This window comes from Aythya fuligula, chromosome 1 (genome assembly GCF_009819795.1).
Source record: "Aythya fuligula isolate bAytFul2 chromosome 1, bAytFul2.pri, whole genome shotgun sequence".
NCBI lineage: Eukaryota > Metazoa > Chordata > Aves > Anseriformes > Anatidae > Aythya > Aythya fuligula.
The window spans coordinates 183,349,179-183,376,482 of record NC_045559.1 but is presented as its reverse complement, the minus strand read 5'-3'; the positions used below and the strand labels follow the sequence as shown (position 1 = coordinate 183,376,482).

Genomic DNA, 27,304 nt, shown 5'->3' with positions numbered 1-27,304 from the left:
CTAAATGTCAGTCAATTTGCAGCAGATGAACTCCACACGGCAGAGGCATGCGCAGCTCAGCACCAAGATTAGTCTCTCTCAAAATAAAGGGATAGACCACTCAGCTGAGCACAATAAATATGTTCAAACTAAATGTCCTAAGGAGTGCTCTGAAGAGGTATATATAAAAACTAGTGGTTAGCAGAGAAGGTAGTACTTTTGACAGACTTTGATAAAAAATTCCCTGTGGAGACAAACATCACCAACTGACTCACAGCCACACACCATCCAAAACTCCCAAGCAGGTTATGAGAAAAGGAGGGTTCTCAATTTAGCAAAGCCAATAACTGCAAAAAATTCTATCAACCCTGAAGCGGACAGTCCTGACCCTGGGTCGAATCCTGGCTGTGAGACAGAGATTCAAAGGCAAGTAGTCATCGAAGCTACGGATATGCCCTCAGAACACAACACCTCCGAAAAAGCATTTAAGAAGTCCCTGAAGCTTAAGTACAGCTGGGGATTAAAACTCATTATAACTATTTATTGTTAGTCAAACTTCCTCTGTGCAGACACTTCAGAAAAGATATGAAAAAGTGGAGTGAAACAACAGAATAGTAAGTGGACAGCAAGAAAAGGACACTTCTTTGAAACAGAAGCTCCCTGCCAACACAACAACACGGGACCTCTGCACTGTGAGATCCCACCAGAGAAGGGCTATGCAAGGTACAAGGTTGGGTGGGGAAACACGTGCATGCATTTCTGGAGTGTTTCCAAAGGACTGTCATTGGCAGCTATGCCCGACACCTTGATCTCCACGAAGGAAGTATATAAACACGTGAAAGGGATGTGCAATCACTTGGCAAACACTTTCAACTGACTGAATTTGATTCTCTCTAAACATGCCTGCAGTGTAAGCCATTAGCTCAGCTGTTCAGCCTCTGTTGGTCACAGGCACAGTCCATGGTAATTCCCAAGCTAATGGACAAAGAAAACCTAAAAGACATCAGCAGGTAGAGGTCTGTAACATGCATGTCTAGGGTACTGCAGCTATTTTTGTGCATATTTACTGGAAGGATGGCTAAAATGTGCCTACTAATGAAAGACAGAAGTGGTTTGTTGCAGCCTAAGGCTGCTCAAAAAGCTTGAAGAGACCTTGCAGATTCCAACCGAAATGTCACCCCATACCTGGAATTGAGAGAAGAATAAACAGAAGTGATCAATGTTAAAGTGGGATCAAACACAGAGATCTATGTCACCACTCTTCCTTAAGCTGGGATCAGTCCACTGATCTGCACATGTGAATCCAGTGTAGCTGACACTTTAGCATTTACAAAACAAGATCACCATCTTAGCACAGGTGATTGTTATATGCAATGAGCTGTTTCTGCCCAGTGACTCCTCCAAAAGCACAAATAAGATTTCTGGCCTAGTGCAGACCCTGGCACTACTTGTTTTACATCAAAGCCACCCACATCTCCTTCACAGTCAGTATCTAGAATGGGTATCAAGAATGAAGATGACTGTGTCCAGACTGAAAAATATTAAAATTCAGAGGGGATGACTGGATTAGAACATGGCTGGACCTAGAGCAATATTAGTTTTGTGAAAAAAACAGCAAAGCTCATATAGAAATTCCCTTTGCTTCTGTCCCATGGCTCATCTGCCAAGGGGAGCATTCAGAAGTGAATGACATCTGTTCTCTGCCTTACGGCAGTACAGCAGACAAAGGACTGGAAGTTATGAGATTTTCTGGATTCATCCCTGCTGTGCAAATTCACTGCCTGCACAGGCTTACCCTCAACAACAGCATCACGATGGCTCAGATCATCTGGTGGGAGTGGGTAGAGTTAGTCTGGAAAGAAACTGAAAGAGAGCAGGTGGCAAAGAAAAAGTCACATGCAAAATTCTGGGCATGAAAGAACTGTTGGCTATAGTTACCAGTGACCTTGACCCACTGAAGGGAATCTCTCTCCTTGAAGACCAGCTCTACTTGCTCTGCAGATGGACATTGGGGAAATTTGAATAGTTGACAGTGATGAATAAAAAGTTAACACTCTGGGAAGTTGACTTGATTGGCAAAGATTAGATCTGAAGCCATCATTGACATTACAGAGATGGAGCAACAGGGTGTATTTTCAATTCCTGGTAAGCATACACTCAACCACAGAATTTCTAGGTCTAGATACAACACCCTGCACATAGAGAGCTGCTCCAACATTGCGGCTATCTGTTCAACTGTTCAGGATGCCCACGTCAGCAGCCTATGTGCCCTCTGAGCCTGAGGTGAGAAAAAAGATAGATGAGAAAAATGAACTACACAAAATCAACAGAGTTGCCCTGGTTGTGCATGTAGTCATCAGCTGCGGCAGCAAATCAGCTGAATTCTCAGATGCTGCCACAGAAATGTATGAAACTACTAGAATCTGACTGAAAAATTGTATTTTTGACACAGGCCATGTTCTTTGGTGTTCTCCCCCACGAAGTCAGAAGAAAATGATACCTGGTTACCATACACTTTGCAAAGAGTAGACAAGGCTGAGTTGCAAGGCTGGTCAGTAGATGAATCCTCCTTTTTGCTGATGTAATGAACATCTTCAAGAATACAGGGTGGACAGGTGGCCAAAAACCTACTGAGTACAGGGATTAAGCTCCCGAACTACTTCTTTTTTCTTTTTTTTTCTTTTCTTCCTGTCACCACAAGTACTAGGACCAGGATGGACAAAACAACTTTACTGACCCAAACCAGGTTCCCCATAAAAAAAGGGTTCATTAAGAAAGATGGGGTGCATGCGTTATATATAAGTATAAAACATTGTTATACTTATTTAAGTTTCAGATGGTTGTCTAAGATCTCACTAAATTCACTCCCAGAAGAGGCTGAATGACTGGTTGAAAAGCCGGTGCAATACAATCAGCAAACAGTCTGTGAGAATATGAGGATTTGCATCTCAAAACGCTCAGACTGTGCAGAGCAGAGTCACCACTAGTCTAGAAAGACAGTTATGTCTGACATCAAAGCATGGTTGTATTAGGATTGCATTGCCTGAACAAGAAGTGAAGAATAATTTACAGAGCCAAAGCTATAGATAGAAATCTCATTAGGCAGATTATCTGAGCTGAAATTTCAAGAACCTTTGCTAAACTATTTTTATACATGAATCAAGGCCGACTCCATAAAAAAAAAAAAAACAGCATCAAAAGAGGTCAAGGCTTTGGATTTCACGCTGCATCCTGAACTAGTGTTTCAGCAGTACTGATGCCGAGTACTGATTTGAGCTTTTGCTTCACCTTGCTGCTGATGCAGAGGGAAGAGTGCCACCTACTGAGTCACTTGTTACGCTTCCTGCAGCTTCTGCCTTTCCTTTCATCCCTCTTGGCACGCTGACCACACCTGATCCTCCCCTGGCTGTGGGGTATTTCAGAGTGCTCCCATATACCATGTGCCCGCCATCAAAAAAAGCTTCCTGATGCTCTGTAATTACTGAAGGGAGCGAGGAGGTGTTCAGCCTGGGAAATTAAAAGAAAAATAGCATTCCCTTTCCACTTATGCTGGTAGAAAGGTAGCAGGAAACTTAAATCAAGTTGCAGATCTCATGGGAATCGCTTTTTGACAACAAGTGTGTTTTACTGAATTTTGTATTTATCTGTGCAGAGATCTCTTGTATAGTAGGCACAGCCATGGATCAAGCTGGGTCTAAAAACACAAGCTACAACACATTTCTTAGGACATTCTAGGACTAAGGAAATACAGGCTACAGGAACCAATGGCAGTAATTGGAAACATGTAACTTTTTTAACTGTGCTCATGAAGAAGATCAAAATATACCCAAAGCAGCTGAAAGGTAAAAAACAGAATATTTTTCTGAATTTTTGTCAGTTTGGTTATCTTTATTCTCTTGTTCATTTCATCATTTTCGTGATGCCTCTGCTTTGTGCTGAGAAACAAATGGCCTTCCTTCAATAGAAAAAGTTAACCGTTTACCATTTCTTGGATTTTTATACACTCAGAGTACCATACAATTTCCTCAATATGGACATCAAACCGTCAATTTTGCATGTCTGCTTACATCTCAAGTTCCTTTCAGTTAGTCCAAGATGGGCCATCACTGTCACTCTACAATTTTCCTCTGAGTTCCAAATCTTTTCCTCTTCTTTTCTTAGCAGTGGTGATTGCTGGCTTATGGAGCCAGAATACCACTGGTCACTTCAGTGCCTGTGTAACTCGCTAGCCAATGTACGTTACAAAGAGCCCAGATTCTGCTCTGGCCTCAAATGATAAAACTCATGGTTTTAGACAGAAGTATGAGACATGTAACTACCTCTAGGCATGCTCAAACTAAAATTTAGTGTGCAAGTCAGGATGCAACAAGGAGTCTGGAAAACAGGACCTACAACAGAAAATTAGATGAACCACACTGACCTGAAGAAGGAAGGCAGAAGGGAAAGAATAAGAACAATTTTGCGTATTAATGATGAATGCAAAAAGACATTTTAGAGCAAGAAACCATAGTAAAGCTTTCTAATAACTGCAGCACTGAAACATATAATCTAAACAGACTCTGTAGTCTGTCAACAGTTTTTATTAAAAAAAGGAAGTTAGACTAACTTTTGTCGGGATGACATAGGTATAGGTGATTCTGACTCACTATATGGGAAAATAGCCTGGAAGTCCTTCTGAGGTCTCTTACTCCAGTGCCTCGACACAGCTGTGCTAACTTTACTGCTGTCCAGATGCACAGTCCTAGTTGCAAAGCCTGATTTGCTAGCTGATACTGTAAAACATGCATGTACCTCTGGAAATCTTCAGTTCAGTTTGCAGCGTGCTGGCTAATGCACAACACTGTCAAGATCTACTTTAATGGCTTGTCTGAAAATTTGCACAAGGACATTTTGCAATACAGAAGCTTCAGACATTTTTATTTTCTGAGCACTTTGGTTTTACACCAGGTGATTATTCATTGTAATATTTAAGCCATGTAATGCCAATTTAAAGAAGGTCATAATTTTGACATGTGGCTGCTTCAAATAAAGTAGATTATCAGCAGGCCTCATCTAACAACTAGCAGTTCATCTCTAAATCAGTACTTTATCGGTCTGTGTTTAGTTCTGGGAATTTACCAAAATGCCAGCTGAATTGTAACTAGATAGAAACCTTCTGCAAATAATTTTTCTGAAGTTGTATTTCCTTCCATACATCATGAAATTATAGGAGAGATCTTCACCTCTGAAGTTTTTGTCTGTTTCCCCATGAGTACACCAGGCAATTACAGCAGCAAGACTTGCACATCTGAACCTTCTGCTGCCAAGAACAGGAAAAACTGGCTGCTGTAAAAATGAATGGGAAAATGCAAACACTGGATAATATCAACCTACTTTCTCATTCTTGTTGGAAAGAGCTTTCTGTTTTGCTTATTTTTTTTCTTTCAGAAAAGTCATCCTGAAAAACAAAACAAAAAACAACCAGCCCTCAATTCACTGTATTTTCACATTTTCACATTCCGTGTGTTCCAGGCTTGGATTTACCATGTTCCCCCTTTGGGAGCATTACCAGCAGTGAATTTATGTTATCTGTCTCTTCTGTAGGTAAGCCTCCAGACTCCAGGGAGAAGAAGAGGCAACATCTCTGCTGAGACAAGAGCTCCAGGAGAGCAGTGCTGAAGGCTGCTGAGGAGCTGAGCTCTCACACTGTATTTACAGCATGGGGCCTTGAATCCCTGCACCTCATCTGTTTGTGGATGTGCTTCATGACTCTGGGACAGTACAAGACTTGAGCAAGTACTGTTGCCCCATACTCCCTGATTCCCATAAGACACATGCGAGGGTAGAATGCACCCTCTTTCTTGGTAGGATCTGCTCTGGATAAGAGAGAGTCCTCTGTAGCACTGACTCCTCTCTAATTGCTGAAGCACTGCAGAGGCTTCTGGAGAAGCAGTTTAAATGCAGTTCACTGTGCCAGCAATGCCCAGGCTGCTACATCCATACAGCAAACTACCTGTGTACAGAGAATTACTGTTAAAAAACTGCAGTCCATAAAAAAAAAAAAACAACAACAAAACAGGTATAGAGAGACATGTATATGAATTTTTCTTCTTAGTTTTTATTTATTTAGTTATTTATATAGATAGATAGATGGATAGATAGATAGATAGATAGATAGATTTTTTTTTTTTTTTACAAGAAGGAGGAGTTACAGAAATCTGTAAGAAGAGTCCTGGGAAATGACTGGGTACACCTGAGAAAAAAACAAACACAGAGCTGCTGCATAAAATAGCTCAAAGTCAAACAGAATCCTGAGCCTTCCTGCCTGTACCAGCTTTAGCACACATCACTTGCACAAAGGACTGCATAATCCTGTTTCAGTGCTGTCTGGTACCGTACATCCCAGAACAACAGGGTGGCAGTTAAGCAAAGATGCCTCCTCCCAAAAGAAGCACAAGAGAAAGTTGTACCTTGAGAGGGATTATCTCTCTGCTAGAGAGACGGGATGCATGATTTGCTGTATTCATTTGCATTAAAAATGCTTTCCTTATGCATTGTGCCAGCCTCTGTCCCTGGTCTGTTATAGATGGAAGTCCCTTCTTCCCTAGCGTGGGAAACAGGGGAGAGCAGTCTACAAGCTCTCAAGAGTACAAAGAGCCTGGAGGCTTGTATTATGAGAGACCTTTGCACCACTGCATAAGTGGGACTAGAGGTCCGACTCTACCCAAGCTCCAAAGCACCACACACAAGCGCTGCTGCAGTCCCGGCAGGACATGTTTTTAACTATACATTGCTGGTAATTTTAGAATCTCTCCTCTTTCCTCTTGCTGTGAGCAACTATTATTGTAAAAGTCAAAGGATCCAGCTCAGTTGTGTGCACTGTCCGATCAACATGCTAAGTAGCTGAGAGAACCCTGCCTGAATAAGAATGACAAAAGTCCCAAAACAGGGGCCAAGATGGTGCAAATGAGTAATAGCTACACTGAAAGAGAAAGAACCATGATTAAACTATATACATAGAACATTTAACTTTTTTTTTTTTTTTTTTCATGGTGTTACAACAAATATACTACAGGGCCAGAAAAAGAATAAGCAAAAACCTGACAAGTATGTAGACAGATACAGTAAGGTTGTACACACCTCCCTGAAGAAAACTGCGTGCTCAACAAATCCCACAAACAAAAAGTAGAGCAGACAGTCTGTTAGGGTCCAATCCAGCACACGTCTGCCAATCTCACCTACAGGAACCGGTGTACCTCATAGCCTGTTCTTGTCCGTGGCTGCTGCAAAACATGCTAGAAAGCCGTACTGTTATTCAATTAAATAGACAATGTGTTGCGCCTAAAAGCACAAGTCCTGCTGCTGGTGTAAAACATGAGAAGGGAAGAAAAGAGTTAAAGTGTTTCCTTTTTGCACATCATTGACGAGGAAGTTAACTGTAGGGAAGTAACGTTATATCTCTTTGTATTTGCATATGTATGGTATAATTTACTCGTGTGGTTCCTGATCGCTTCTTGTCACGCATTTACAGAGATTCTTATTTTGACAGCTTGCATCCCACATCTACTGACAGTCAGTCAGGGCATTTCAGTCTGAAAAGCAATGCGTTTATGAGGCTGTATACCAATGCTGAAATATAACTCAGCAATGTTAGTGCTATGATTAATAAGATGGCGCTATTATGAAATGGGATTGTGTTCCTGTGAACAATCAGTGTTATCAGAAATAAAGCACAAAAAGTAGCACTGATGAGTACTAGTACCTTGCACTTGGTTTTCCCAAAGAATTCAGCTAGAGGATCTGAAAATTAACGTAACAACGATGTCATTCTAGAATATTTTTTTCAATTTGCATATGATAACCACATCTAAAAAAGCCAAGTATGACAAGTAGGCTTCACTTGTGATGCATGTGTTAGTGAATCCATGACAGTCATGCAGCTCTTCTTTCATCACTAAGGCTGCACGAACCCAGATGGCAAATCTCACCTTGGACAGGGACTACCAGGCAGGGGCTGGGCTGGGCTGGCTGAAGCAGTGCCCTCTCCACACCTTACACTGGCTGCTGCTGCTCACAGGGTTTTTGGCTAATTCATCACCAAGCCCAGCTGCTCAGCTGCCCCTGTAGTCCCAGGAGAACTGCTGGTGGCCCTTGCAGAGGTGGGTCACTGCGACTTCACAACTGCTCCTTCCATCACTCATGCTTTCAAAGTTTTTCTTAAAACATATCAGTCTGAAATATTTAAATAGCCATGTAATGCAGAGAAATAAAATAAGCAGTTTTAGTCTCCTCCCAATACCTATCAGGACACCATACACTTTTAGAACTGTATCAAAGGAACCTTAATCCAAAATGAGCTATAAATTTCCATTTTACCTACATTGTATGTAAAAAAATGCCTATAAATTACCTTGTCAATATCCATCTAAGAGTAATTATCATGAAATTATTATTTCCCAAAGCTGTGTTATAAATAAGGAAAAAGCTCTTTCATTTTTCACGCAGATAATGCAATAATCTCCTAAAAAAATATACAAAACATGTCCCTTGTCTCCAAATAATCCTTATGAAAACTAAATGAAAATAAATAATCTGATGTAAAAAAATAACACTGTGTAAAATGGATACCATTAAAGTAATTTAAAAACAAATATTTTCATAGATTAATTTAATTATAGCAGTTCAGAGTAATATTAATATTATCAATATTATTGTACAGCTACATTGTGATTGTCATCTTGAGCTGACTTCAACATTTTTGTCAGGAAAAAAATGGAATTGAGCAAATAATGAAGGAACCGTGTATTTTAAGTATTTTAAGGAATGTTATGAAATTCACCGAACAAAGTAGTTGATAAATACTTCCCAGTCAGTTCAGCAACATGCCACAATGTGGTCCTAAATGAATCATAATGATCTAAGAGATTTCATTTACTTGGAACTGACACTAACATTTCAAGAGTCTCATCAATCAAGACGACACGGTCTTTTCAGTCCCTTTGGAGGTCAGGGTTACCACCACCAAGAACTAAACCCACCCCTTTGCTATCCCACCATCTGTATGCAAAGCAGCTGCGGTGCAAGATGTTGGAGTCTCCTTGCTAAAATACTTCAAGCGACATTTGAAAGGTAGGTGGGTAAATCAGAATGAAGAACGTGACCTGATCTGTGTGCATTTGGAAAAACTTTTTGGGCTGTGTGTGTTTGGGAAGACTTCTCTTTCTTTCATCTGTTCTTGTACTAGTGAAAAGAGGCCTGCTCGGACACAAAAGAAAGAGCAAACTCCACACAAAACAACCCCTTTTTAGCTCTAATCAGCTAAATGCAGAAGCAAAATTCCAAGAAGCTGCAATAAAATTAGCAGGTAACAATCCCGTCATCCCTCACAAGACAATGAGAATAATGACAGCATTTGTTACCATTATACATAAATACTACGATGCCAAGATCCATTTTAAAATTTATAAGCTTTATTAAAGGGAACTCGCAGCTCAAGACACCATTTCTAAAATGTGAAGGCAGTGCCCTACAAACTGGCCCTGTGACCTCTTTCATTATGGCAATTTTAGGTATAGAAAACAATGAAAATGTGTAATGAAACAATAAGTAGTCCTGTACACACAGTCACTTACACTATTCATGTACCTCCTCTAGGTTAGGACCTGGTTCTGCCACCTTCAGAACTGACCCTTCAGAAAAATGGTCTTTGGCATCAATCCCGCAAATGCTGCTCAGACACTCTGTCTGTCCAGTGAGATGGATGCAGTGCGTGCTTGTTTGGTATGCTTACACCTTCTGGATTCATAAAGCCCAGTCCTGTTCATACTGAGGTTTCCCAGCTCTGCAGAGATGGGTGGACTGAGAATTTGGGCACAGAATTTAGGACTGTCTAGAAGGTATGTTAGATGTGATTTCAATTTAGTTTTCTTTGTAGCATTTTTTAAAGTTTATCCATTCCTTTACAAAATATTCACATTAAGCAACGCTAAAATTTATGCTGTGCTTTCCCTGTCCTGAAACACTTCCCGTGGCATCCTGACTTCAGCATAATGTGCAAGCGCGGCGATGACTGGTTCACGGATGACTTTGTGGGCAGGAGCTGACAGAAGGCTGATGACCGATGGGAGGGGGGAATAAAGACAAAAGGGGGAAGAGATAGGACTATGCTCTGCTCTTTTGCAAACCCACCTTGCTGGGAACACGCTTTGGCCAGAGTGCTGTCAGGTGCACTGGAATCAAAGAGGATGAGAAAGCCTGGAGTGTTATTTATTAATATCAGAATGGAAAGGAAGGAAGGAAGGAAGCTGTTTACCTTTCATTCCCTATTAGTCTCCTTGTTTTTTCCTGGAGCTAGTACAGGTTTTTGCCAGGACAATGAATTCCTCTACTACCAAGAAACTAGATCATCTTTCAGAAAGTTGGTGAGGATCTCATTTCTACGAATAATTTTGCATCTCTTATCTACATGAGCTATGCTACTTGTACAAGGACACTTAACTGAAGTACAGACAGCAATCTTCAGCTTCAGCAAAATCAAATGATTGTGTCTTCAAACACACCATTTCTTTGATAAAATGAAGCACCAAACCCTGTCTCCCCACTTCACTCTAGGCTTCTCACTTCATCTTCTTGCACTTTGTAGGTCACATAAAATGGCTCAACAAGAGTGGCAACAGAATGGGCAATGCTCTCTGGGGTAAGAAAATTTCAGGAGTCTCCACAGGACAGAAGTCTACTCAGGGTTTTACTATCAACTTTTTCAATGGGTGGAAGATCAGAGTAAAGCATGACCTGAAAAGTAAAGCCTGACCTCAGTAAATCCTGGTCACCTAGGGAAATGTACCCTACTAGATAATCAGCGTAACTGCTGCTGGAAATTGTACCATGAACCCTATTTATGACCATGTCCAGCTGTGATAGAGCGTGAAACTTCTTTTAGAGCCAGGTTACACACTTATCTCCTCATCTCAGATGTAAAATGAAGACTCTGCTTACATGTTTCACAGAGAAAGGGAAGATCAGCATAAGGTTTGTAAATATGCTAAGATTCTAAAATTCCAAAGGAGTGTTTAGCAGAAATACAAGCTGATATGAGTTGTCACGCTGTAACTTCACTTCTGCGTTGGACATGGCAGCTACCTCATAAAAAGCTTGTCACACACACTCACTAATGGAATAATCTTTGATCCCTGCTGGTCCAGGGGCACGAATATTGAACAAGTAGTGGATGCGAAACACAATGATTTTGATTTTCCTTTGGTTGTTTTTACTTTCGAATTTTTCTGGTCTCAGACAATGTCAGAGGGTCAGGCAGGCATCACATTGCCTACAGAGAGATAATGACTACTGTAGTCATAGATTACAGTATTATTAGTTTTATATTTCTAAACAATGTCAAAAGATATCAGACATCTCTGGAACCTCTGACCTAAACTCTGAAATGCTGTTTATAGCATCAACTAGCAATTCTCAGGAAAAAAAAGAGAGAGAAAAAGAAAAGTATATCTTAAAAGAATCACAAAAACTTTTCAGTCATGTGGGTTACTAGGCACTGTAGGCACTGTTTTGCATCCCTTTTTCTGAATCAAGTGGTGTAGTATATTAAAGTATAATTCCACAAACAGTTTAAGCTATCATAACCTGACACTGATGCTGAAGGAAGCAACTCACTGTGTCTCATCCCCAGCCACTCTTCATCTCTCTTGCACACATATTTATGCAGCTGAGCAGTGAACCAGACTGAGAATCCCCCTTAAAACAAGGTGAAAAGCTGTTAAATGGTTCATTTTCAGCCCTCTCTGCTTAAGGTACTCAAGCTATTTGTGGAACTAAAGCATGAGAAATTGAAACTGTGCTCATCAACTGTGCTTAAAAAGAAGACATAAAAGCAGTCTTAGCACTGATAAAGAAAAAAGCCCACCTACTTGTTACTGATATAGAAAGATTCATTTTCTTAATGATTCACAGAGCACACAGGGTATTGTGTTATCTAAAAAAGCAAGAGGGTGTTTGCTGATGGGATTTTCACATCACTTGGTATCAGACTGGTAAGTTACACCATCAGGGTGTACCATCTTGAAATTCACCATCTTGAAATTTCCTCTGCCCAGTGCATGGTGAGGCAGGCACTTCCCATCAAACACCAGATCACAGCTTGCACACCATGGGTGGGATTTATTTCACCCAGCGCTAGGCACCTAGGCCTCTGCCAGTCACTGAAGGCTCTTTCAATACTCAGCGAATAGTCAAATGTCTAATATCAGCACTTTCAGGGCACAAAGCACCGCAACCAGGTGACCTACATTTAATGACTACTTCAGGCTAAGACATTTTGCTGTGGAAGTGCTATTTCTCTTCGTTAATGGAGTCTATACCATGTAGACATGGACTTATAAATGTCAGCATTTGTCAGATGAAATTTGCTGTTCATCTCTCAGACGCCTAAATTCCCTACCACCTTAGGTACATACCTCACAAATAATGTTTCCCACAGTGAAGCAACTTCTTTTTTTGGGGGGGAAGGAAAGAAGGAAGACAGGACATGACACATCACTGCCCTAAAACACTGTCCTTAAGAAAAAAGATTTTCACCATTATTCTGTCAAAATGTAACAAGTTTGAGTCATCGTTTAATGGCATATAAACAGAATACCTACTGTGACGTAAGTTTGCCAACAAAATCTTCATTGTGTCTTTTAAGCTGCCAGCATGGTTGGAATCTATGGAAGTGTGCAGCTAACATCAATGCCTTGTACTGAGAATTGAACTGTGTCCAGCATAATTCAGTGCGTATTATTCCTAAATTACTGCATCCCTGCTAATTCTAACACTGGCCTCCTCAGCTACATTTGCTAATCACAATAAATTGTAGAGTATTTGGTTTTCTAAATGCCTGGATGTATGAGCTCCTGGGGAGATGAGACAGATAAGCTCTTTTTGAGTTCCAGACTCATAAAAAAACTAGAAGAGAAGAAAAAACAGCTTACCAAAATACAACTGGTCTGATTTAATCTCCGTGTTACTCCCAAGTTTGTGTTATACCACTTGGAACACAGGAGTTAAATGAATACAATCTTGGTGTGATACAGAAGGAAACAGGCCTTTTGTCCATTCTCTTTATTGTAATAAATACAATCTTGGCATGCCCTTTTTTTGTAAATATGGAAAAGTCTGTATCTTAAGGAAAACATGATGAAAGTTCAGTTATTAGAGACACATGACAGAAACATGCAGGAAGAATGCCTGGATCCAGACATGATATAATTTGTATTTGCCTGAAATATACTTTGTACACAAAAAGCAGCACTTTGAAAGAAGAAGAAAAATTACCTACTCTCCTGAACAAAATCTGCAAACACTGAGTTTCAATGTTTATCTCTAATTTAAAGCACTAGCCAATTCTAAAAATAGACCACTAATTTCTAAAGAAATGGCTTGCCTCCAGTAGGTCTCTAGACTTGATGGTACTCTAAGAAACTGTGGTACTTCCTGCTGTTACTATAGCACTACATGGACTGTACTTACAAAGAAGTGTGGAACTGCTATTTATTGTATTAATACTTCATGAATTTCAACAAAAAGTGAAATGTGGACTTTGGAAAAGAAAAAAAAAATACTAAAAATTATGTTTCAGCCTTCCCTTCCACACACTTCCAGCCAAACAACAGCATTACTGTAACACCACTTCAAAAATATTTACACAGCATTAGTGGGAAGGCAGTTAAGCAACTATACTTGTACGTGCCTGAACATTTGACCGAGGTAAAAAACAAATAAAGCTGACAAGTATCTTTATTTTTATTGATCTTTACTATCTATTCTGGTTAGAACAAACAAAAAAACTAGAACAGATGTTTGTGCTTTTGCAGAAATGGAAAAGAGCAAATCCTTTTTCTAAGGAAAGGAAATGGCTAGTGGGAAGACAATAATGTTTCCAATTAATAAGCAAATGGAGCACACCTTCGAATTTTCACTTCAGTGAACAGGAGTAGGCTCATTTCATGAAATACAGAATTTGTAAGGTGTGTGCGTATCATTTTTGGGTAAGTCAACAATATATTAAAAGCATGTTTAAAACCATCACAAGAAATTTTGCTTTTATTGAAAGTGAGTAGATAACTTGAAATAAACACCTCGTCAAGAGAAAGGGAACTGCTGAGCTATTAATTTGATGTATAATTACTGTTAAATTTTATTGACTTTGGGATCAGAGGAATGGAGGGTGGCATACACATGCCAATATTTGAAAATGCCTCTGAAGCTGTTTGTGGAAGAGATGCAAGTAGGACTGAAAAGGTAGGCAGAAAAGTACCAGAAAGTATGTTTAAGAGCAGAATAAACACACACCTAGTAACAAAGGCTAACAGGGAACTGTGAGCATAGCTTTTGGAGATCACATCTCAATAATCTAGACAGGTTATTTGACTGAACATGCAGATACAATATACTTCCATTCCAGTAAACCTTCTGAAGAGTTATCTATCACAGACTCTTCCTGAGCTGTTAAGGAGGAATACCAGAAAATATACCAGGAAATCAAAGCTTCTTTTCACTGCTAACTAAAAGGCAGAGGAAAAAAAAAAAAAAACAGCAACAAATGGTTGCTTTCTTTTACAGTTAATAGATATTACCTGACAGTCTCACAAATATATGTTCAATATACACATAAACAATCTGGAAAATGGAGGAATATAAAGGGACAGTTCTCCGATGATATTAAATTACAGACGTTAATAAAAACAAAAACTGTCTGCCACTTGCTGCAAAAGAATCTTGTGAAGCTGAATGAGCATAAGATAAACAGACAGATAAAAATCACTATCAATAAATACAGTCAGACATGCTGGAAAAAATGGACTTAGGTATTATTCTCCACTTCTTACATGATTCCCGTAATTCAGTTTTTCACAGTACAAGAATTGCAGCCAAGTTAATAATCCAGTAGCAAATTTACAACAGAAAACATGTGGGATTTTTTTGTCCCCCCCAAACTCCACAGTTAAACTTTGAACTCATGGCTACAAGATGATTTGTATATCAAGAGAGAAAATGAATATAAAAGACAACTTAATGGAAAAAAAATCCACCCTCAGGGGCTATTAATTGCAAAACCATAATATGGAGTCTGGCTTCAACATGTGTACACAATGAACACCTCACAGGAAGTTGAGATGGCAACCTACCAGCTTACTCTGATCTTACACTGCTTTCCTGAACATCCAGTGTTGACCACTGTCAAAGAAAGGATACTGGACTAGAAGTACCTTGGATTCAATGAAAAGCAGCTATTTTTATGTCGTGTGATGTTAATGGACACTGCTGGCACCCAAGTAATTCACAGCTGAGAGACAAAAACATTTGCATTTTGGAACTATGACACTGATCCTAAAATAGCTTATTTTTACATGCAGAAATAAAACAACATTTAGCTATTGAGGAAGTGAATCAAACCTTTTGGGAAATACCTCTAATGGTTTAAACAGACTTTGGCTGCAGACTATAGCATCAGCTTGTAAAGAAATAATAATTAAAAAAAAAAAAAAAACAAACCAAAAAACAACAACAACAAAAAACACAAAACAACTATTATTGATTAGAAATAAGGCTTAACTAAACCACCAGAGCCAAATACTGCCACTCGGAGAATTCAGGGTAGAATCCATCATGGATTGGGGGAGGATATCAACACCCAGACTAAACATCACAAGACACTTATTCTAAAATCAGCAATGAAGATCCAATGGTAGCATTGATGCCTGGAATCCACCACACTTAACCTCCAGATGAGATGAATTACTTTTCAAAAGTGCCTATTGCTTTCCATTTACTGTAAAGGCAGTCCAAGTAACTAGTTCAGATGTAGAAGTCTTTTTTAGAGTTGTCTAAAACCAGATTATACTCATCCAACAGCCTTGGAGGCTCACTGAAGACTGAGTTAACTTTTATCTGTACCCATTTTGCATACTGAATTCCTCTATGCAGTGCAATATTTGCAGAACAAATTACTTAGAAGAAACACATGGATGATTTTAACAATAAGTAACAAATTTTCAAGGTACTTAACCTCAAAGTCAGAAAACGTTCTAAATATGAAGTAGTTACTTACATCAGTTTTAGGTCGTGCTCCAGTAGAGACTGGGTAAGGTAAACAATCTAGATCCTGGTAGTCTACTCTTCTGTTTTTCCAAGATCCCTTTCCTTGATGATCTCCATAAAAGCTCTTCTCCACCGGAACAGGGCACTGTAAGAGAATTTTAAAAACCCTGTAAATAAAGGCAAGCCATAAATATTTTTAATGCGAACTGCAAGAAAAAAGCACTGGAATTATATCTTTTTAAAACTTTTTTTTTTTTTTTCCCCGTGATGTAAGGTAAACATTTGGCTTCATTCTTTTTTTTTTCTTAAAAAAAAACTGCTTCAACATTTTTAAATTTTGGTGTAAAGTGGATTTCTTAACAGCTAGTATAGAGAACTGGAGAATTCGTAAATAGTTGTACATTTTCCTGAATATCAAGGAACTAAATGACTTAAATAACTTAAATGGATACCTGTCAAGCTCTCGTTTTGAAATTACAGACCCCGAACTTTCCAAATCTACTTTTCTTTGCCCAACAGGTACCTGGCCACACTGAATTGCACAATGTTCCCCTATGTATCCTGATTTGCTTCAAAAGAACAACAAAGTGTGTGAGCAACAAGCAAGCCAAGCTGCAATCCAGTCTTGAAGAGGCTGAGGTACCCAACAACTTCTTTGCTTCAAAAGAACAACAAAGTGTGTGAGCAACAAGCAAGCCAAGCTGCAATCCAGTCTTGAAGAGGCTGAGGTACCCAACAACTTCTTTGCCGGTCTTCACGGCCTGTCAGTCTTCCCACATCTGTTGTTTTCCTGAACCTGTAGGTGATGGATGGGGGAGGAGAGTCCCTCCCCCATTTGACATAATCCCACATGACATCCTGATCTCTAAATCAGAGAGAAATGGATTTGATGGGTGGGCCATTCAGTGGATAAGGAATTGGCCTGAAGGCTGCAACCCAGAGACTTGTGGTCAATGGGCTATGTCCAGGTGGAGGCTGGTGATGAGCGGTGTCCCTCTTGGGACTGGTACTGTTTAGTGTTTTTATCAGTGACATAGACTCATTGAGAGCAGCCCTGTAGAGAAGGACTTGGAGGTTCTGGTGGACAAAAAGCTCGACATGAGCCAGCAGTGCTGGCTCGACATTAGCTTGCAGCCCTGAAGGCCAACTGTGTCCTGGGCTGCATCAACAGAGGGGTGGCCTCTGTTGGTGGAGGGAGGGGATTGTGCCCCTCTGCTCTGCCCTGGTGAGGCCCCACCTGGAGTGCTGCGTCCAGGGCTGGGGCCCCCAGCACCAGAAGGACGTGGGGCTGTTAGAGCGGGTCCAGAGGATGGCCACAAGGATGATCAGAGGGCTGGAGTACCTCTCCTATGGGGACAGGCTGAGAGAGATGGGGATGTTCAGCCAGAAGAAGAGAAGGCTCCAGGGTGACCTCACTGCAGCTTTTCTGTACTTAAAGGGGGCTTATAAAAATGATGAAGGGCAAGTTTTTGCTCAGTCAGATAATGATAGGGCAAGGGGGAATGGTTTTAAACTAAAAGAGGGCAGATACAGATTAGACATTAGGAAGAAATTCTTCACTCAGAGGGTGGTGAGGCACCGGGATGGGTTGCCCAGAGAAGCTGTGGATGCCCCATCCCTGGAGGTGTTCAAGGCCTGGTTGGACGAGGCCCTGGGCAATCTGATCTAGTGGGTGGCATCCCTGACCATGGCAGAGGGTTGGAACCAGATGATCTTTAAGGCCCCTTCCAACCCAAGCCGTTCTATGACTCTATGAGGACCTGTGTTTGGAGCAATCAGGGAACCAGGATCATGGATACACTGCAGAGCAGCCCCAAGCTGTCATTTACAGCCCAAGTCAGCCCATTTGTTGGCCACTCTCCCTCACAAGAGGACAAATTTGCTGCTGATCTATAACGGCAACTGCCCAGCTCCCTGTCAGAATATTCTTTAAGCTTTAAGATGAGGAGGCTTTGGAAAGCTGATGAGAGAAAACAGTGCGTGGTCCCAAAATGCTTGTAGACAATATATTATTATTCAAAAAGAATTGAGAGAATGTGTAAGTTAGTTTTGTTCGATTAAAGTCATCTCTCTAATATAAGATGGGGTAATTATAATTACATGATTTCTGTGTCAGTATCCACAAATGATAAATGACAAACTAAAAAAATGTGATTCTCATTCTTCAGACCTGCTGTTTTTTTTGTCTGTACTGAAACTCAGTGTAAGACATCAAATTAAGGAGATGCATTAAACAATAGTGAAGGACATTGCTTACTGCAAGGCTGTTCTCTACTGCAAGGCTGTTCTCTCTTTGCCATTTCATTTACAAAATACCTCCTTTTGAACTGCTAAGAAAGACTTTTCTTTCAGGAAAGGTACAGGTTTGAGAGGATCTGTACAGTTGCAGTTTGCCACAGCTGGCAGTTTTGCCGCTGGTCTATTCAGACAGTCCAGCTTTTTGTATTTAGAGCATGTATTTATAGCATTGGTGAGAGAATGTTTCAGAAAATAATTTGATGACAGATTTTTTTTCTGATCTCTTTTCTACATCAGATACTGAGTCATCCAGCCAGTGCTACTGCCCAATGCGCTTTCCTAAGCAGCAACTTGCACTTTGCACATATGTAAAGTCAGCCCAAGGGAAATTAAACTTCTTAACATTTTCCTAAGTTATTATGTGTTTTAGAAATTTTCTTAAATTTATTCACCAAAATACTGCTAGGCCCCCCTACTGTCACTCTGTAACTCCTCTAATATTTATTCACCAAATCTATTCTCATTAACTAGCAATTATTTAGACATCTTCCTGAAATATTTGCTCAACAGAGTATTATTGACAGATACCTTCATGATAGGAAAACTTAAAGAATAATAAAGCATTAAGAGTTACTGCCATGAGCAGATGAAAAATTCTTCAGTAGAAAATGAACTGGCTCAACGCAGTGATTAAATTATGAATACATTCCTCAGACACAGCATCTGCCATACAAAATAAATGCTCTTTCATCTGTTTAGAATTGCCCATGCCCTCAAGAGACCAATTTTCAGAGCAACAGCTTCAGCAAACATGTTGGCACTCACTCAGTAGTCACCTACTTCCGAGACCTCAGACCTACAAGTTGGCCTTGCATCTGTGAGCACTTCTCCCCAAATCTCTTTTCAATCATCATTTCTTGCTTCAATTCCCACTTTATATAATGTAAATAGGATAAAAACATATGAAGAACCCATGAGTGGCTCATCATTTTATAGAAGCCAAATGTACACAGTTACTAGTAAACATATGTGAGATAGACCTTCTTCCAATTCAAGTTTCATTGTGAATGAATATGTGGAACAAATCATAAGCTATATTAAGCTATATTGCTTAGTCCATGCCAAATGGGATGAATTGATAAAAAATAAGTTACTCATATAACTTGTACAAAAACTCTTGTTTTGTTCTTTTTATTCTCCACTGCAATGGTCATTCTGAAATTTCACAAATCAGTTTCTTCACAGTAAATTTATGGAGAGATTTAGGAGGATGTATTACTCTGCTCTGACTATATGTTGAGGTCAACCAATTTTGAGGCAACTAATTCTTAGGCATTTAAAGTAGAACAGATGAATCCCTTGTTCAGAAATGGTTTGAGTACTGATACCTTTGCCTAATCAAACCACGGCTTTTGCCTCAAGAGAATAGGCACAGCCATAAAATCAAAGGTGTTTGGATCACCAGTTAACAAAATCAGACTGGCTCTCAAAGGGAAGTGCTTGAACTCTGATGGATTGGATTTCTCTTTCAGGCAAAAAAAGCAGATTACATTCCCACTGCATTCTGACAGAAGACATTGAGCAGTCTCCTACCAGAACACAGCACACTGTCCACTAACAGACAGGCGAGTCGAGACAAGTGAATGATGAAATGAATTCAGTTGGACAGAGCTGGTTGTGACTTGTTGACATGTACAATAAGAAAGAAATGACGGACAGGCCTGGCCACTCTTTCTAACATCGTCACTGCAGAATATGGAAACACATACTGCAAAAAGAGATGCCTGATTCTGAGCTTCCCAACTCAAAGGATGCAAACATTTACACCATGATCTTTGCAGACATTTACTTAAATAATTTATTTTTACAAAATGAAGCAGCAGTGATGGGAAAAGCATTCAAACAAGCTCAACTTCCAGGAATTTCAAGCCAGCACTAACATTCAGAGCTGCAAATCCAAACAACTCTATCTTAAGAACTGACTTTAATCATAGCCTAAAGCAGAGAACAAACACTCCTACTTCTCACACTGTTCACTTTCCAGTTACTTGCTTCTATATTAAAAAATAAAAATAAAAATGCTTGTTCAAAAGTTGCTAAAATTATATTGTTCCGTCTTATTCCCGTTTTTTACAAATAAAAGCGTGGGTAACTGATGACACCTGCCATCACAAAATACCCTTAAATACAGTAATACACCTCTAAATAAAACATAATACCCACAAATATTAATTGAAATCTTTCTTGCGGTTATGTCTTTGAATAAACAGTACAAGTTTATTGTACTTCTAATTCACAATTTTCTACCCTGAAAAATTGCATCCAGTGCTATCATTTAGATCCAAATTCCCCTCTGAAAAGGGTGTTTAATGGTTTTAAGACACATTGACGAGCAACAAATTCAATCCTATGACATTTGTTTACTTGGCCTGTAGCTGTGTCTAAGCAGCTCATGAGATTTTGTTATTATTGAGTCAAAACTTTAAGTTACTTCACCCCTGAAGCTGAGCTCCTCAACCTACCCAGAAGCACAACCAAATCTGAAAACCATTGCTCGATGAGCATCTGATAGCTAAATGTTAGAAACATATCATACGACACACATGTTCTTACCAGTTGCTTGTGCCTTTTGGTAGAAGGAGTGCTGGAGGGAGAAGAGCCAGCGCTCAGAGCTTCTTCAATATCTAAATTCAGCTGTTCCAGTTTCTTCATAAGACATGACATAGAGTCTGACCATTCAGATCCTCTTTCTGGTTGGGTCTAAAACAAATCAAACATACGTTAAGTCTTAAAGCATCCAAGCTTTTTGCCACTTCAAGACTCATTTTTCTGGCAAGTCTGCAAGAAGAATGCTGACCAGCATTTTCGCTGTCCTTGGGTAACTTTCTTCATTTAGAAAGTTTATAGTATCACTCCAGTCCTCATTGAACATATTCATGGATGCTCTTCGTACCGAAATAATCACGCTCCACCTCTGCGTCTGAAGTGCTTTCTAACACTTCATCTTCGGTGAACCACTGCCAGCTCAAGCTACATAACCAAGACTGAAACCAAAATAACTTCAATGTCTCTTCATTAACTAATTTCTATTTTAGCATCTCCATCAATTGCTTACTGTCCAGGATTCGAAAAATGAAGGTCATCACATACCTGTATTATATTCCTTACTATAAATCCAGACCTAATTAAGTTTTGCAACTTTCTTCTGTCTATCCATGAGGATAGACATCTGCCTGTATAGTCAGAACATTCTGTTGGTCTCAAACGTTTTCTGTTTTGATGGATGCGTTCTCCCTATTTATCTAAACTGTTTCACTGTATAGTGAAAACTTTAATCCTCTGTAGCACAACTGCCCAAAATACTTTTCTTGTTCCTTAGTTCCTCAAAGTCCCTTTCAGGGACTCCCATTGAGCATCTTCCCATAGCAATCCCTGTGCACGCTGCTGTGTTAAACCTCATTTTTCTCATTCAAATCACTTATAAAGATTCCCAAGAAAAATACAGTCACAGGGACCTCCCTGTCGCCATGGGGCAGCTACAGGTCCACGCATTAGTGTCTGTCCTGAAGCTGCTTTCAGTTCTTTAATATTTCTTATTGTCAGAAATAATGGATTTTTTCACAGAGAATCATTTTATGGCAATCTATTTTAACAGACTGTGCATAAAAATAGTAGTATTGCATTGCCAGCCTGCCAAAATCCTCCGAGTATCGTACCAACATTCCACAATACGCAGGGAGCTAGATAAATATTATTATTATTATTTTAACTTCACAAAACTTTTTGGTGATTTGTTTCCTTATGATGGTTTAGCAAGTAGTACTGAAAGAAACACTGTAATTTGTTCACTATCATAGAAAAAAAGCATTACAAATAGAATCCAGAAGGACCACTCCACTATCACATTGACATATCTGATTTCTAATGGAATTGTGCATCTTCACCACAACTGAGTGTAAGCCTCTGCAGAGCTTCAGACATTACCCACAGAAGAAGCTATTTTAGCAGGCATTATTTTAAAACACAGAAAATCAAGTATCTTTAATTTTCCAAATCTTTATAATTTTCGATTTTTTTATGAGCTCTAATTGAATATTCTATCTGAAATACTGTTCAAAGTGTTAAACTCTATTTCACCTCTGTAGTTATCAAATTCATTTAAACAATTAGTTGATTACTTCCCATTGTCTTCCCAAACACTATAAAGTAAAATACAGGATGCTCCCCAGAAAGTGAGTATCAAAAGGCACTCCTCATGTTGAATCCTTCCTGAGCAAGATGATCTTATGCAGGAAATGTGAAGAAAATGAAAGAAAATATTATCTAATTTCTGTATTTCTGGAGGTTGCATGAGTATCTGAATAATTTAGATAGAAAGATGAAAAATCATGGAGACATTAAGAAAGGCTTATAAATATTTCTGATGAAGATTTCGAATGCATGTAATAATAAACTTATGTGATATTCTATAGTGTTACAATAAACAATACAGCTCCATGTGTTGAGAGGCACGCTTAGCTGTTACATTTGATTAATACTTACCTACTAGATCAATATACTCATAGCATTCATCAATACTTTGTGATGCTTCTGAATGCACCAACCCCCGAATTTATTTTTTATTTGTTATCCTAAATTTCTTCTTTTACTGTAACAGAAGTCAGACCAGAGCCATTTCTTAGAAATTCACGTTTCCCCGCATTATAACTCTATTTTTCTCCATTAAGTTCTGTCTTTTCTAGTTCAGTGGGACTCTATAGTGTGTCTACTGAATGAAGGGGATGAGGAAAAAGATGAGTTTTCATTATCCTTCAAAATAAAGCTAAATGGGCCTACTTAACAAATGCCATTGACTAACTGGAAACTCAGCACAAAAGTGCTATTTGGAATAGGTGCTGATTGGCTACATATTTCAAAGGTTGCCTGAAATTCCTGCTGAAACATGATGCTGCTTACATTCAGAAATATACAGCTTGCACAGTAGGACTTCTAACAAGAGAATAAATTCTGCCTAATCCATTCACAAGGAACACAGCTCGTCAGTGTTGTGCCCTAGTAACGAGACTGGAGGCTGTGGAAGCTCTCAGAAGAGCACTTTGCAGTTGCTGTGTATCCTGCCCGTAGCAACTGTGGAGGGTGGGAGCATCTTTGGAAGCTTTTGCATCTTGCCCTTCAGGAGGGAAAGAGCCTGAGTCTAAAGTATCGAAGAACCACGGGCTGATTTATTCACTGTTTTTTCCCCTAAAAAGGTGTACAGGGAGAACACTCCTTTCTGTATCCTCTCTTCATTCATTGGAGCCAGTCACTCGAGCAGTGCATGGGAATCCTATTATCTCTTGAAGAACCTGAAAGGCTTAGAGACAGAAGTGCATTACAGGAATACCTCTTGTATGTTACACCTTGGACAACCCTAGACAGATGAACTAGAAAATAAGACCAGAGAATCCTGTTAAACACTTTTTTTCGAGGTGGAGTGCCTTATTTATGAAGATCATGCCACACATTAAGTGGAGAAAGACATATTGGTCTTGAATGTCAACTGCTTTGTCAGATAGATTCCTCAAGTCCAATATAGCCTTTTAGACCAAAAAAGAGATTAAAAATCTAAAATACAGAAGTATTATCCTCTGTGCTAAATATAAAACTAAGTGGGATGCACTTCCTTAAACTTAACACAGTTATTAATGCAGCTAGTGTACTTCAGATAGTTATTGTATATGAAGAACTAACCCAGCTGCGTAATATTTACTAAGACACGTTTAGCGAACAGCCAAACATAAAATTTAGATATAGGTTGCCACTTCATACGGCAATCATAGCTTGTTTTTGAACAGCAAGCTTAATGTTTTGTTACATGTACTTTCACAAGCAGATTCTGTGCTCACTTACATGGCTGGAATTTCATTGCTACCAGTAACAAATTACAGAGGTAAAACTGGGTCCATCATCTAAACAATTACTTGTTCATTCCTTAGATTGAGAAGTAAATACATTCCAGACATTCAGCTATTTGTGCCTTTTGGACCAAAGGCTTCTGCACCCTGTTTCTCAGCTTTCAAGTGTTCTTCACTAATCTTATTCAGCAAAAACATCTGTGATTAAAGGCATATTTGTTTCAGCGTTTTGCCCGTGCAGCTTGTTGCAATAGGCATAATAGCTGCCAGCAAATCTAAATTTAAACTGAAAGAATGTGGCAAAAATGAACAAGTCCGTATAGAACACGCAGAGGTCAGGGTTAACCTTGCTGCCAGACCTCATCCTATACTGGAAGCTGCAAGGCTTCCAAGGGAAGGGTTATGAGAAAATTACACAACTCTAAATTTATCTGATAACATGTGGCTTTCCCTTCAGAAACACTCAATAGGTCCAATTGTTCTGTTAATTAATGTATTGTAAAACTTCTAGTGATAAATTACTAACCTCCAAATATAAAAATGCCAGCGCTATTTAATCCTCCTCCCTAATGGTAAATTGGTTTAGATAAAATTCTCTCTAATGCATAAGTGAGATCCACAAAGAATGATTTTGTGGAAGAATTTCAGAGCCCAAATACCATGTTTTGCTCTTGCTGCAATGCTGGGGCTCCTCTGTTCTCAAAAGAAGTTCTGTACAAAAGGTCTCTCAGCCACTGGTGGCTTTGTCTACAGGGGCTGGGGAAGGAAGCCAGATTGGATCCATATAAATAATCCTTCTGAAAAAAAAGGATATAGAATACAAAGGACTCTTATTCTCAGAATAGATTTATGCATGCTTTCTATATTAAAGATAAAATATTTCAAAGGGAATTTTGACTTCTACCCCACTATAGCTTTGCTTAAATATTTACAGAGCCTTTAGATGGACAACTGCGTGCCACCTCCCTCCCGGAAAGCAGGTAAAGTAAACTCTGCAGCAAGCAACCTTTCCACTTCTAACAATTTTATTGTTATCCATCAGAAATGATCAAGGGAAGTCTCTTCCATCTCTCATGTCAGTAGGCAAAACCAAAAGCACAGTGCTGGGAAAGAGACAGATCTGTAGGCCATTGCATGAAGTTCAGAGGTCTGGTTCTTTCTTATCCACAAATATGGAAGGATTCACCTAAGATGGGCTATTAGGATCTCAGCAGTCTTCCCAAAGACAAAAGGGCATAAATACTAATATGAACATACCGTTAACTTAATCTGTTTTAAAGGAAATACATTTCATTTTGGAGCTCCCCAAGGAGGAGACCCCACAGCCTCTCTGGGCAGCCTGTGCCAGGGCTCTGTCACCCGCCCAGCACAGCAGTGCTGCCTGGTGCTCAGAGGGAGCCTCCTGGGTGCCCGGCTGTGACTGAAGCACTGACTTTGTCTTCTTCCACTAAGCTTAACTGTTGGTTTCTATAACCTATGTGTTTGTGTTCTAGTAAACCATTAACTATGTCTTTGAGGATAAATACAGTATAATACAGTAAAACAGCGTGGAAATACTAACTTCAAGTGTATATCATAAGGATACACATTCCTCTCTCTCCCCAAGGATTAAAAGGGGCAAAACAAGCATGAAAAAGAACTCAAAGAGGAGGTACTAACTGAAAGTAACATAATACAACCCTTACCTCATTTCTAGTATTTGACTTTTTCAAGGGAAACTAACATCGTCTTAGAAATACTCATATATATATATATAATAACCATATATATGATACTCATATATATATGAATATATATATATATATATATATATATAAAGAGTTGGTTTATATATATATATAAAAGCTCTTTGTCTCTCAACCAGTGAGTTGGTAAATACAGCCTCTAATTTGCAATCAACACCTTGATTTCATAGAGTCATAGAATGGCCGAGGTTGGAAGGGACCTCTGAAGATCACCCAGTCCAACCCTCTGCCGGCAGGATCACCTAGAGCACACTGCGTGGATGGCAGATAGTGCTAACGTCCATCAACTAAAAGAATGTAATCCTAAAGTCGTGCCCCTCTTTCAAGGGTTCCTACATCAATTTTTAAGGGCTGCTGCTCTAAATTGGGCAGAATTGAAACACTGGTACCAAAGGAGTCTTCCAAATACTAGATTACAGAAACATGGCCCAGATGAAAACTGAGCTAATTTCTGGGACTGAAAGGGATGTGCCAGCATAGCACTTCACCTCTGCCAAGAGAGAGGGATAGGAATGTGAAAAGAAAGGAATTTAGTTGAAGGAAAGGTGTGGGGCAAAATGTTTTCAAAAACAATTGTACACTACTACAGGGTTTTGAAGTGCAGTTGCCCATCGTTGCAGACAGCCTAGTATGAGAACTCTGTTGCAGAGCTTTTTTGTTCCATTAGCAAAAGCAACTGGTTTCATATTGGACTTTTCATTTACAAAATGACAATGTAAAATGGCATGCAGTTGCTTTTAACATAAAATTTTAATTTGGGTTTGCTCAAATGATTAAAAAACCCTTCTTTACTTCCCCAGCTCACAACGCCTACAGCACAATTCTCCACCTCCTAACAAATTATGATGTCAGGGAACACCAAATTTCACAAACAGGCTGTCTGACAAGCCTGCACTGCCGGCACATGCTACAGGACTGGTACTGAACGGCCAGACAAGCTGTCTGAATTGACATCTGCTCCCATTTCAGCGTATGAATTATCCTCTGGGGTTGTCCCAACTTCAGCTGCTTCAGACCAGACGCCAGCTCACCATTTATCTATTCTACCACATCCTTCACTGCAAGGTGTGGAGTTGTACTTCTTGTATCCCAAACACACCTGCCCTGTGCAGCAAATCCCCAGCTGTCCGCTTGCATTTAGTTTGGCACCTTCTGCAACAATGGCTTTATCTGAGCATCGCCATTAGGGATCATGAATGTGCAAGCAGTTCACACACATAGCTATTGACACATTTAACTCCCACTTAACTACTAACTCCCACTTAATTACTAACTTCAAGATACACTAACTCATACCATGACTACCTTGAAAATGTAACGTTTGTATCTCCCTCCAATATTTATTGACTAAGCAAGTGTTTCACCAAAGCTGAG

The 27,304-nt window shown here is 39.5% G+C and overlaps 1 protein-coding gene across 6 annotated transcripts in view; it reads right to left on the bottom strand.

Moving 5' to 3' along the window:
- The window catches only part of STARD13 (StAR related lipid transfer domain containing 13), a 291,823-nt gene that overhangs the window by 197,455 nt on the left and 67,064 nt on the right, over window positions 1-27,304 (bottom strand). For 5 of the 6 annotated variants that reach the window (XM_032189232.1, XM_032189250.1, XM_032189259.1 and 2 more), the window contains 2 exons: window positions 20,905-21,051; window positions 16,064-16,198 (listed from right to left, as the gene is read on the bottom strand). In XM_032189232.1, the coding sequence (XP_032045123.1) occupies window positions 16,064-16,198; window positions 20,905-21,051 (282 nt within the window). Of the gene's footprint in view, window positions 1-16,063; window positions 16,199-20,904; window positions 21,052-21,806; window positions 21,811-22,781; window positions 22,789-27,304 lie in introns of those variants that run through there. The other variant, XM_032189268.1, reaches the window with a different exon arrangement.